This window comes from Stigmatopora argus, chromosome 23 (genome assembly GCF_051989625.1).
Source record: "Stigmatopora argus isolate UIUO_Sarg chromosome 23, RoL_Sarg_1.0, whole genome shotgun sequence".
NCBI lineage: Eukaryota > Metazoa > Chordata > Actinopteri > Syngnathiformes > Syngnathidae > Stigmatopora > Stigmatopora argus.
Genome location: NC_135409.1, coordinates 3799223 through 3812625, shown reverse-complemented (window position 1 = coordinate 3812625; position 13403 = coordinate 3799223). Strand labels below are relative to the sequence as shown.

Here is a 13403-nt window from a genome sequence, read left to right as displayed (position 1 = left end):
ACATCCAGTGGGTACAAAGAGGTTGCGTCATCATACCTGCGTTCATTAGTTTTTTAGATTTATCTACTATATACTTGTCTATGTTGAATTAATTATATCATTTATTTACGGGAGTTTATTTTCAAGCAGCATTGGTAAGCAGTGCTTTCAGTGAATGAGTAAATGGTGATTGCGTTTGTCATTCAAGGATTGGAAATTGGGAAGTCAACGCTGCGAGTGGTCAGAAAGAAATTAGTTAGTAGGAAAACAAAAGACCACGATTCGCCTTTCACCAGGGTTGTTTTGTGCTATAATTAATCGAGTGGCGTAATCAGGTGGAAAATTGCACTTCTTCTGGCTGCTATGGCAACCATCCGGTCTGGTTTACCAGTTAACACCAGGTTGTGTTAAAACCTCATCAACACTGCCAGGTGAATTCGTCTCAAGTCAAAATGGAGCAATGTTCGGAGGCCTGTGGGTGAGTGGCATCCGCTGTCATGGCAAGCAATGAAGATTGCGTTTTTCTTTTAAATTTAAAACATGAAAAAAATGTAATAGGATGTTAACTATGGACTGCATTTGGACTGTGATTCATGCGATTAAAATTTTGAATTATCTGATAGAGGTAACATTGATGAGACACACGCACACACGCGCGCACACAACCACACACACAGCAGATTTAGACAGTTATCACCTGATTTCGCCGCTTGTTCTTCTATTTGCACAGTAAAGTAAAAAGGAATGTATTAAGAAATATTAAAATGTAATTTAAAAAAAGATAGAAGGGCTGTAAAACACGAAAAACATAAGAGCGGACAGAGCTACTGCCACTGGCTGGCGCATGAACAGCGCCATCATGCAGAAAGAGGAAAAAAAAAATTGGATTTTATTTTGTGCGCGCCATTGCTGCTGCGCAGAGAAGACGAGAGTAGTGCGCAATTGCGCACGCGCGCATCTTAGAGGGAACATTGGGTAACATATTTAGTTACAGTAGGGAAACCCACTTTCTAGGTCGAAAATGAAATGCAAAGAAAGGTTTTTAAAAAATCACAATCAAGGTAGGTCTTTATCAGATTGGAAGTTTTATATATGGAAAATAACACGAAAATTCTACACAGTTGCCTACATTGATTGAAAATCAAGAGGCACTTTTACCCTTCTTTAAAGTGACTACTACCTCCATTTTACTGCTCAAAATGAGAAATGCAACAGAATGAAGGCTGTATTTAAGATTCTTTTGTGGTCCATATTTTCAGCATTTGTTATGGGTCAATAAAAATTGGGCACTTTATAGAATCATTTTATTTAATCTTGTATTATTAATGAATATTCATCCAGCTCATGGTTTATGCTCCCCAAACAGATTAAAGTGTACTTGAGGAACATTGCCACTAGGTAGCGCAATGACACTCCACTTCTTCTTTGTGTGGGGGTGGCTATTCTGGCTGTCCATTGGTCAACATTATGGATGTCTCCACTGAAGAAAACCTGTGTATTTCTGTCCCCAACTCTAGCTAACATCACGATGTGTGCAGGCGTGTGACTCCACACCGTCAAGTCCCTTGTGGGGACCCACGTGGGCTCCCCCAACACGATGATGCCCCCACAATGATAATAACAGGTGCATGCCATTCATGATTGGTGTGTTTTGAGTCATGGAGAAGAAAGCTGTGACTCACTTTTCATATGTATTTCTGGACAGCTTTTTCAATGGAATCAACCATAAATGACAACTCCCAGTGAGTGGAGGAGTAGAAGATAAGTGGGTGGTGAGTTTTATTTTTTTACCCTTTACTTCTCTATGAAATGTGGATTCACGCAACTTTTTCACAGTATGAAGTTGATTCTCGGTGGTGAAACAAATGTATTGAGTGCCCAAGATTAGAGGCACGTGATAGGCCTTGGAGGAGAAAAGAGGATTAGGACACCTCTGAGCACTACTTCCTGTTTGCATCCTTGTCTTCCAGTCACGTGCTGATTTTGACTTTGGCGTGGAGTCCAATTAAATCGGAAGCTTCCTTCCTTACGTCGTTTTATTTTTAGGGACAGGAACTGGCGTCCGACGAGGGAAGAATTAGAAGCTAATCGGGATGAGCGAGGGCTCAGCGAGGATGCGACGGTGATCGTTCGCACATCCTGCCCAGAGTTGCTTCACGGACGCAACCTTCGAGCGTGTCTCAGGTATGTAACTTTAACTTTTATATTTTTATCTTATTTAAAGAAGTGCAGTTTACCCAAGCTCACATCTGAACTCGCTCGCTTTTTCTTTGTCTTTTTCGGCTCATTCAAATTTAATGAACGCCTTGCAGGGTTTGTTATTTAGTTACCAGAGTCATGTTTCATGGATGTATGCACACAGTATAGTTGTTTGTTGATGAGCTGTTGGTCTGCAAGCTGCGGCTCCAAAGCTGCATATGGCTCTTTTCTTCCTTCTGTTGTAAATTTAAAGTAGTTTTTCCACTGTCGATGGCCAATCCAGTTGAACTTGATCAAATTGTCTATCACCGTCAAAGACATCCAATCAGTTGATATTATCCGGTTGTGTATTTCTTTGTCAAAAGAATGAATTTATTCAAGAGAGATGATATTATAACTGCTCGTACAGCATTTGGTTTCATTTTTTGCTCAGCTAGTTCGGCCTTCTTAGGGGTCACAAAAGTCTCTTTGGCAGTGTGTTGATTTCATGCATAGAGGACATGTGTGTCCCGCAGCTAAGCGAACACACACACACACACACACACACACACACACACACACACACACACACACACACACACACACACAGAGCAAGGAAGTGTCGTGTTCCAACACATCAACTTGACGCTCAGTGGACTGGACGCAGTGTGTTGTGCCGCTCTGTAATCCTCCTAAAATAGGATTTTGACACATTGTTTTATGAATGCTCTCACAGATGGAAGCGATCTGATTTTCAAAGGTTTATCGGGCATTCATCAAAATTGTTCCGCACCTGTCTTTTCGTCACCCGAAGCGTCGACACGTTCATTTACCGTCCTCGTATTGGCGAAGCAACCAGCTGAATTATTATTCCTGATATGAGTCATCATCCTCCACAGCTACTGTGTAATATTTCTCTGCACTCACGTTTGACATTTTGCTTTATTGCACTTCACTGGCTCTTATTTGGTGATGTCAGCCTTGTACACACACACACACACTTGAGACTGTGTATTGACTGCACATGGAATATTTGATCATGCAACCCGAAATGTGACAGCCTCAAATAATAATGTGCCCATTTTTTAAAGACACTTCAACTTGTTATTCCCCTTTAACGACACATTTTGATCCAATGAAGAATCCAGCTCACCTGTCAAAAGCGGCGCATGCGCATTCAGCTCAAGATGTGTCAAGCTGTCGAGACTTTCCAGGAAAAAATGTGGAAGAGTGTAACGTTTTCATTCATAAGTGTGATTGAAGCGCGCTTTTGTTGACTAATCATAAGATGTACAATAGCGGTAAAATATCATTTTTCTATTTATTTCGACTGCGCAGTCCGCAAATAGGCTCTAAAATGAAGAGAAATGACATTAAATCGCGACTTTATTGTGGAATATCATCCGGATGTTGTCATTGGGGGCTGTCTTGGAGTGTAAGGAAGACCCCCAATCACGGAGCGCTGGTAGCTGGTGTGTAAAGCTGCAGAGATGCTTTACCTAGGACAGAAGGCACGACAGCGGAACGACAGCTCTCGGGTGAATTGTGGCCATTAAACGGGGGTGAAGGCAGTCTGACATGTACGGAGACCGTTTCCGCTGCGCATTTCGGAGCTAAAACCCGCGGCGGGTCACGGAGGCGCATCGATCCACGACGGACTCGGGAGGGGTCGCATCATGGGGAACGAGGCGAGCCTGGAAGGGGGAGGCCAAGGCCCGCTGCAGGGGCTACCCGAGGGACTGGCACCCGACGGGGCCGGCGGATTTGTGCGGCTCCCCGACGGCGTTCCGGTGGATCCGGCGGAGCTGAGCGAGGAGCAGCGAACGCAGCTCGCCGCCGCGATGTCAAGGGCGCAGGGCAGGCAGCCCGGGGGCTCCGCGGTCGCACGAAGGCAGGGCATATCATCACCATTTTTACTATTTATTTATTTTGACGCACACACACACTTAAAAAGTCGAATGGATGGAGGCGTAGTGGCTGAGCAGGAGTCGGATCACGCCCATTTTCTGTAATCCACCAAACGTGATCTCATTATTAAAGCCAATTTTAATGGCTCATCATCAGCATCCGTGCACACGAATGGATTAATACGCCTATTCATCCTGTATCTGAAATGCCTTCGCGTGTAGCTGCGTGTACTGTGCGTGTGTCGATGCTGTTATTTTCCCCCCAACAAGGATGCTTCACGCGTAATTACTTGGACAGGCCCGTTGAATAGGATGAAATCCGGATTGTTTATGTCAGATCAAAGGGGCAGACACACCTCCAATATTTGTGCCAATTTCACGAAATGCCTGCTGGGTAAAAAAAAGCGAGAGAGAGAGAGAGCGAAAGAACTCAACCCACTGTTCTTTTCTCTGTCGATTCAAACGACATATTACAAACGACAACACAAAATGGTCGCTTGAATTCACGTGAATTTGCCAAATAGACCCTCCTTTGCCAATGAATTTAGTCAAGTAGGATTTTAATGGTGCGTGGCTATAGAATAGGAGGAGCTTATGCCAACAAAATGCATGGACAATATCTGTATAGTCAATAAATGTGCATGCCTACAATATTTTTTTCTTTTAATTGGCTCTTATTGATAAATGTTTAAAGTATGTTAGCTTAGAAATGGGGTATGGTCGGAGAGGCATCAATATTAATAGGACTAAAAATAGATGTGACTTTCTCCCTCAGACGTGCCTCCTTCCATTTGGAGCATCCGTCTGGTGGGTCCTGTCCATGGTGCTGAAATCTACCTTATCTTATAATGCTAAATACCAATAGCAAGGTTCCTCGAAATGTTGCACAATGCAGATCCCAAACAATTTGCTCCTTACACATGTAAAATTGGTACCCTCTCGCCTTAGAGCTAACAAAGCCTCTTCATCCCGGTTATGTACACTCGGTATCATTCAGCCGTATTCATTTTCTTGTTCGTGCTAGCCCTAAGTGACAAAATGCTAAACATTCACATTGACATGGCTGTGAGGTGGATGTTTATGATAATGAGGACGACATTGCTATACTTAACCTGGATGGTAGCTGACCATTTTCCTTTGGAATGAAGCCCTGTTTTATGAACAGAATTTTCTTTTTTCTTTTCTTCCACAGACCATCGGAATCTGGTGTCCAGCAGCCACCCAGGCAGCCAGGGGCCCCAAGAGGCCCAGCGGGCCTCAGTAAGAGTCGCACAGTAGACGCGTTTAACCAAAGTACACCTGGGAAGGTCGCCGCGGGCCGTAGTCCCTCATCCTTCAATCTTTTCGAGTCCAGATTCCGACAGGAGCCCAAAGACTCGGAGAGCAAGTCATCCAGCATGTTTGGCTCCAGTTTCCTCAGCGGGGCCAACCCCCTCAGTGCGATGTCATCCATGACGTCCTCAGTGTCCTCCTCCATAACCTCCATGGGTGACTCGGTCAACATCCCGAAATTTGGGCTGTTTGGGGAAGAGGACGAGGGAGCCTCAGCCGACTCTAGCCGGGGAGGAAAACCACCTGCAAAAAGCCCCCAGCAAGGATCAAGTCCAAAGACGCCACAAAAAGGGGAGACCCAGAAACAGACTCCTGGCCCGCCTGGACAGCTGCCCAAACCCGGTCAAGGACAAGCCAGTCCGGGACTCAAATCAGCTCAGGGACCTCCTGGACAGGCTCCCAGACAAGGTCAGGGGCAGCAAGGACCAAAACAAGGTCAAGGTCCACCAAGTCAACAGAGTCTCAGACAAGGTCAAGGACCACCAGCACAACAGGGGCCCAAACCAGGTCAAGGGCCAGGTGGTCAGCAGGTACTCAGACAAGGTCAAGGACCACCGGGGCAACAGCCACCGAAACAGGCACAAGGGCCATCTGGTCAAGGTGCAAAACAGACACAAAGTGGTCCTCCACAGCAAAAAGAAGCGACCAAGCCGGGAACTAAACCACAAGGACCGCCAGGGCCTCCCGCCGAAAGTCAGCAGTGTCCTACAAAGTCCACCTGTCCTCTGTGTAAAACAACCCAATTGAACATTGGGTCTAAAGACCCACCAAATTACAGTAACTGTACTGAGTGTAAGAACCAGGTGTGCAGCCTCTGTGGATTCAGTCCTCCAGACTCGGCGGTAAGCGCTAGTTACTCCTCTCGTGTGGTCGTCGGCATGCACTTGTGTATCTTCTAACTAGGCCTTTTTCTTACTCACAGGGTAAAGAATGGTTGTGTCTGAACTGTCAGATGCAGAGAGCAATGGGAGCTATGGACCCCCCTGGCGTGACAAAGCCCAAACAGGGCTCGGGTCCGCCCTCACCACAGCGACAGGCCTCGGGTAAGCCTGGCAAACTGCTAATCAAGCAGCAAAGCACTAGCGACCAAGGCTTGACGCCCCCAACCACGCCAAGGCAGAAATCCCCAGGCGCTGGCTCTCCGGGACCGCCGTCCCCTGGCTCCCCGTTAGTAGGCTCCCACAAGATCGATCCAAAGACCGGTCGCCCAATTCAGCAGAAGGCCAGCCCTCAGCAATCGCCGGCTAAAGCCAAGCAGGAGTCCGGCTTCTTTGGCGGTTTGGGAAGTATCAGCTTTGGAGGCTTGACCGATTCGGCCAAACCAGCCGCCGCTTCTTCACCAGAGTCCGTCACTGGGAAGCTGTTTGGCGGTTTGGGCGGGTTGATGGACTCCACCAAGCCGCAACAGCAGGCGAAGCAGGAAGAGTCCGTCGCCGGGAAGCTGTTCGGTGGATTCGGCGGGATAACGGAAGCGGCGAAACCTCCCGCCGGTGCCTCGCAGATGTTCAGCTTCGGCTCATCCCTTTTGAACTCGGCCACCAGTCTCGTCACTGGCGAGGAAGACAAACCGGATAAATCGCCACCAGAGTCCCCGGCCGATTCCGGGCCCGGCTCTCCCCCCGACTCGCCTTTCTCCGAGCCGGGCTCTCCCCCCGATTCAGATTCCGCTCCCGACACTCCGCCGGCCAAATCCAGGAAAGCGGCCAAGATCGACTCCATTAAAGGAGAACCTAGCTTGGACTTGGCATCCAAGAGTAAAGAAAGCTGTCCTCTCTGCCACTCGGAGCTGAACGTAGGAACATCGGAAGCCCCCAACTACAATCTCTGCACCGACTGTAAGAAGAGTGTGTGCAATCTGTGTGGATTCAACCCCGCACCCCATTTAGGAGAGGTAACAACTAAGAAACATTCACAAACACTACCTTTAACACTGAGCGAGCGAAGCCATATGAAAATTCCAATTGTTTCAACGGTCGTCTCGCCATCAACGAGTCCTTGAAGTACTTAACACTTCTTAACAATAACTTGTATGTGGTTTAATATAATTTTCATGTACATCTTTTCATGCACTGTGGTGACACTCTAACCTAAAATCTTTGACCTACTTCTCTTGTGTTGTCACATTACACTTTAACCAGAAGGAACGCTGTGGCGGAGGATCAGTCTGTTGAAGAAACGTTGGCCAAAATAGATTTTTGCTTGAGTGCTTTTTGCAGCAAGCAGTCCAACAGCAGACTGATGTTGGCATTTCCCCTGCATAACAATCCTTCCGCATACTAATTGACAGAGCCCACTTTTCTTGTCCTTTGTCCGTACCTTCTCAAATGTGCTCCAAACTATCCAATATAGATCATAAAATTGAATGTGTAAATGTCCAGGTACGAGCTAGGCTATAGATTTAATCCTCGTGGGGATTTAAAGGCCAACAAAAATTCTGTTTTTTCTGTGAAGACTTGACCCTCCAGTCAGGTGCGCGTAATCCCCATCAATACTCGTTTTTAGAAACAATTTTTTTTCTAGGCGACTCTACCTGCTTACCCACATCCGGTACAGCTGTACGCATATTCTGCATCTGCCACCTTCCCCCAGCCCTCCCCCAGCAACACACGCTGCCTCACAGCGGTCCCCTCGCATGCCCCGGAGGCCCACGTGTATAAAAATAGTCAATGGCCACAAAAGCGTACAAGACGAGCGATTGTGGGTCAGCTCGCTTTTAAAAAGGCACATCCGCGGGCATTTATTTTCGCATCTCGCTAACGTGTCTAACGTCGTCTATTAAGATCCATTCTAAACAGTGGCCACGTCGAGAAGCTACAACCGTCGATGCTGGGGAAACAGAAGGGCCTTGCTTTGTATAACACACTCACATTTTGGCAGTTGTCGCGTTTCGTTAGCGCAGCCTGTTCTGTTTACATCCTGACCAATGCTCTAGCTCAGGGGTCGGGAACCTTTTTGACGAAGAGAGCCACAAACAATTCATATTTTCCAATGTTATTCCTTGTGAGCCATACTACGCATTTAAAAGTCAAAATACATACATGTAAACAAGTGCCTTTTCAATTTTTTTTTGTAATTTCACCACTTTTAAAGCGGAAAAAAATGAATATTTTTAAAAAAGATTCTTATACTGTTGCTAATCAATGAGAGGATGCATTCCAGAAGAGTCTACTGCAAAAAAATGAAGATTAAAGCAGTTCTAGATGTAATATCTCAGTTCTGTCACCAGCAATTCCCATATTTTAGCTCTCACAGGTTAGCGAAGAGCCAGATGCACCCATCAAAAGAGCCACATGTGGCTCCCGAGCCATAGGTTCCCTACCCCTGCTCTAGCTTGTTCTCCCACCGATGCCCTTCGCTGTGGTGGCAATGCTCCCAGAGTGGAAGTTTGTTGCGTGGACGGACTCTCTGGCACACCGTCCGTCAGATATAAAAATTTAAAAAAAAACACAGAGGAAAAAGGGATGCAATAAAAAAAAATGAAATAGATTTGAATAGCAGTACATTCTGTTGTGAATTTTCGTTAGTAGACGTTGAATCCTTTTCAACCGGGAGGGTTAACTAGGATTCGACGTCTATTGCCGTGAAAAATTGGGGACTAGTAATAATTCAAGTAGGGGGCGGTAGTGGGGTGTAGAGAGTGAGGTGGGTGGAGGCAGGAAGTATATGGATGGCACCGTGGCTTCGGCAGTATGCACGGAGGCCATCTGACTCGTGACCAAAAAAATTCTGTGAGTCACGTCGATGACACCTTTGGGGGCGCAAGCTGCGGCATCCGCTCAGCCGGAAACGGGAGGAATAGCCGAGAAGGACAGCATCACGCCGTTATTCCCCACGCAAGAAGCTTAAATTCAGCCTACATTGCATTTTCATTTGTAATACTCGAGCATACAAACAGCGGCGCTTCATTAGCTCGGGTTTCAAAACCTGACGACATGTTGAAACAAATGGTGTATTTTTTTCAGTAATGTAAATATGATAGATATAATATATTAACATTTAATGGGTGAAAGCGGAAGGATTTCAAGTTGAGCCTTGCAGCCTTTGATTTTTTTTTAAGTGCTCTGGAGAAATAATATTGCACACCCAGACATTAGAGCCTCCTAATCAACTTTTATTGAGAGATTATGGTAATAATTTGCCAATCACAGAGATGTAAAACACACACCTTTTTTTACACAACATCCACACTGGGATTCCATTAATCAGGTAGCTAGGAATTACATTAGCTCCATGTCATATCCATAAATTTGGACTATTGATCAGCCTTAAGATCTTTTCTGGCTCGTGGCATTTTATTGCTGGCGACCACTCATTTTTGTGGGATTGTGGTTGGAGATATTGCAGAAGGTAAAGATGAAGATTGCACTGATGATTGATTCTGAGGCTTGAGCTACTCGATGTTGACGTTGTAAAATTTGATGTTCCCTTTTGGCCCTCTTGTTACTCAACCAAATTTCTAAGCTTCAGGTGTCTCTAATTTTTCAGTTTTTTTCATCTTGCTTTATCAGTCCCATTGTCACCAAATCAACAAAGGTTAACATACAGCGTAGCTTTTATCCATCCACATTTAGGCTCTAAATATAGATGGCTAAAACCTTGACTCGATCCATCGTCTTAATCAAGGCGACAACATCGACCTTCTCCATACTTTTTGACTGAGCCGTTGCTGATCCAGGCAGATAGAATGCCTTGTCACGCTTTTTTTTTTTAGCTTTACATGTGTCATCGCCGTCGCCAAGTGCCCGTGTGGGGGTTGGGCTCAGTAGCCATGCTGGGAAATGTACTTTTAGATTGAAAGACAGTGACTTATTTTTTTTATTCATCCTTGCCTTGGAGTGGAATTTTAATCACTTTCTTGACTGGTGCATGAAATTTGGCAGTGGAATCACTTGCAGCTTCAAATAAAAGTCAGGAAGATGTGCTTGCTACGCTTTGGGGCATTGGACACTATGGTAGTGGCTTTGCTTTTAAAGAGGACACGATCGGTTCCAGGACTCGTTTTGAAGTTGAACTTCAAGTGTGGAATTTGTATCTGAAATGAAGCTGAAACTGACTGGAATTTCTGTCCTTTTCCTTTCAGAATGAATGGCTTTGCCTCAACTGCCAGACAAAAAGAGCCAGTCATCTGGACGGCACCCCTTCCCCGGAGAAGCCTCCACCTGCTGCCGTCCCCGCGCCCTCTTCCGCCCCCGCCCCTGCTGCTGTAGATAGCGAACCCATCGTAGTAGAAGCAGCAGCAACAGACAAAACCCCTCCTGCCCTTGACAGCAAGGTAGAAGTCCCGCCTACACCCACATCAAACGAGCATGACAAACCACACGCCGTGGGTGTTTCAGACCAATCGCTCGCAGCCGAGTTAGAGTCTGAGCCTGTTATTCATTGTCAAGACTCTGAAAGTGCAGGAGACCAAGTCGCTGAAATTCAAGAGCATCCACAAAAGAGCCCTACTGATGCAACACAGGAAATCCCAGAAATTGACCAGTTGGAAAAGAGTAGCACAGATGATACAAACCTAGTGAAAATAACTCCTCAAGATGAGAATCAAGAGCAGGGTGGTACTACCTGTAACGCAATTGAGGCAGAGCCAATGACGAGTGATGAAGTCGTAAAGAACCTCTCTGAGGTTCAGTCGCCTGATGTAGGTTTTGACCAGATGCCCATCAAGCTAGCAAAAGACAGAAATCACGCAGTTACTGAGAGTGCGAACCCCATGACAGAGAAGGAAAGGAATTCTCTAGAACCTGCCTCAGTCAGAGAGGAACGTATTTCTCAGTTGGATTCAGGATCTGAATCTCCAGCGACAGAAGGATTAGTCAGCGAACCAGTTGATTTGAAAGAAGAGCCAATTCAGATTGTAAAACAGACAGAGGATACTTTGAAAAATACCAACCCTCTGAAAACTGAGGCTGAAAGTGCAGAAACAGAGAAGCATTTAATCCTAAATAATGGTCTAAAAACTGAACTAAAACCAGAGGAGCTTCTAGTCAGAGATAATGCTCTGAAACCTGAGGCTGAAAGTGCAGAAACGGAACCAAAAACAGACCTAATCGGAGATAATGCTCCGAAAACGGAGGCAGAAAGTGCAGAAACTGAACCAAAAACAGAGGAGCCTTTAGTTGGAGACACTGCTCTGAAAACTAAGGCTGAAAGTGCAGAAACGGAACCAAAAACAGACCTAATCGGAGATAATGCTCCGAAAACGGAGGCAGAAAGTGCAAAAACTGAACCAAAAACAGAGGAGCCTTTAGTTGGAGACACTGCTCTGAAAACTAAGGTTGAAAGTGCAGAAACAGAACCAAAAACAGACCTAATTGGAGATAATGCTCCGAAAACTGAGGCAGAAAGTGCAGAAACTGACCCAAAAACAGAGGAGCCTTTAGCTGGAGACACTGCTCTGAAAACTAAGGCTGAAAGTGCAGAAACAGAACCAAAAACAGACCTAATCGGAGATGATGCTCCAAAAAGGGAGGCAGAAAGTGCAGTAACTGAACCAAAAACAGAGCAGCTTCTAGTTGGAGATATTGCTCCGAAAACTGAGGCTGAAAGTGCAGAAACAGAACCAAAAACAGACCTAATCGGAGATAATGCTCCAAAAACGGAGGCAGAATGTGCAGTAACTGAACCAAAAACAGAGCAGCTTCTAGTTGGAGATATTGCTCCGAAAACTGAGGCTGAAAGTGCAGAAACAGAACCAAAAACAGACCTAATCGGAGATAATGCTCCAAAATCGGAGGCAGAAAGTGCAGTAACTGGACCAAAAACAGAGCAGCTTCTAGTTGGAGATATTGCTCTGAAAACTGAGGCTGAAAGTGCAGAAATTGAACCAAAAACAGAGGAGCTTCTAACCGCTCCTCAAACATCCGCGATTGAACACGCAACACCTCCCTCGACGCAGGCCACCAAACTTGATAAGACAGAGAATGAAATCGAGTCTAATGTATCAAAATGCGTTGAACCTTCTGTGACATCACTCCTTAATCCACCTAATTCCAGTTTTGAGCCGAAAAGTCAATCTGATTTATCAGAAGACAAACTTTTAGAAAAGTTGCGCGAAGCTAGTATTCAACCTGAGCCAGAACCCACGAAAACTCAAGAGCAGAAACCTCTTGATGAGAAAACGGTGCCTTCAGAACATTCTTTGATTAAGACAGAAAACATTTGTGCAATAGATCAAAATGAAAAAACACTCGATGACTGCCATAGTGTCGTCACACCTCAACAACGAGACACGGGAACAAATGACGAAGCTCCTCTTATTGACGAGAGCCTTGTTCAGGCAGCCTCGTCTCTGGTGAATTTACCAGAGACACAAAAATCTAGAGTTGAAACTGAGAGTACAATCCCCAGGGAAGAGCAGTCACCACTTTCTGGTGTTCTGTCCAAAGAACAAGATTTTGACAAAACGGCGGTTCCAGATTCTGATAGTCGAGAAAAGGTCATAACCAAAGAGTCGTTTGAGAGTAAGACTCATGTGAGCAACGACACCCTTGAGGATTGTGTCATCCCTGATGATAAGGAATCTTGTTCTCATTTACTAAGCAGTCAGGAGCAGCCAGGTAATAATATCGCCGAGAAAAATGACTCCATCGGTGAGACAGAAGCAAACAAAAGCTGTGATGTTCCATCACCTGATTCAGGCAACATGCAGCAACCTATTTCTTTATCAGAAGTGAGTTTAGTCGGCGTTAACGACGGCACTGCCGACATTGACGCCGAGACAAAAAGCACGTCACAGGAAGACATCCAATCAGATTTGGAAAATGCCAAACTATCCGTAGCTTCAGCTCCCGTAGTAGAAGCACAATTCCCAGCGTCTGTTGTTTGTGAGCATAACGCGAGCATTAACAAAGACGCAAATTTGACGGTGAAAAAGGAGGCACCACCTGAACCTCATGACATGCAGTGTGATGAAGATACAAAGCCTGAGGTGACCGTTGCGTTTAGCTTAATTAGCGGAAGGAGTAGTTGTTGTGTGTTGGTAGTATGTTGCTTAAACCACCAGGTATA

The 13403-nt window shown here is 45.6% G+C and overlaps 1 protein-coding gene and 1 long non-coding RNA gene across 4 annotated transcripts in view; both read left to right on the top strand.

The window, feature by feature from the left end:
- The first annotated feature begins 146 nt into the window (after positions 1-146).
- On the top strand, positions 147-3258 carry LOC144068746 (uncharacterized). The gene is made up of 5 exons (XR_013298292.1): positions 147-457; positions 1497-1603; positions 1685-1751; positions 2026-2163; positions 2894-3258. It is a non-coding gene; the product is annotated as an uncharacterized LOC144068746 (long non-coding RNA).
- Positions 3259-3569: 311 nt separating this feature from the next.
- Positions 3570-13403, top strand: part of pcloa (piccolo presynaptic cytomatrix protein a) — a 30599-nt gene continuing 20765 nt past the window's right edge. For 2 of the 3 annotated variants that reach the window (XM_077593498.1, XM_077593497.1), the window contains exons 1-4: positions 3584-4048; positions 5257-6238; positions 6319-7287; positions 10477-13323. In XM_077593498.1, coding sequence (XP_077449624.1) covers positions 3834-4048; positions 5257-6238; positions 6319-7287; positions 10477-13323 — 5013 coding nt within the window. In that variant the 5' untranslated portion in view covers positions 3584-3833. Of the gene's footprint in view, positions 4049-5256; positions 6239-6318; positions 7288-10476; positions 13324-13403 lie in introns of all 3 variants that reach the window. The other variant, XM_077593499.1, reaches the window with a different exon arrangement.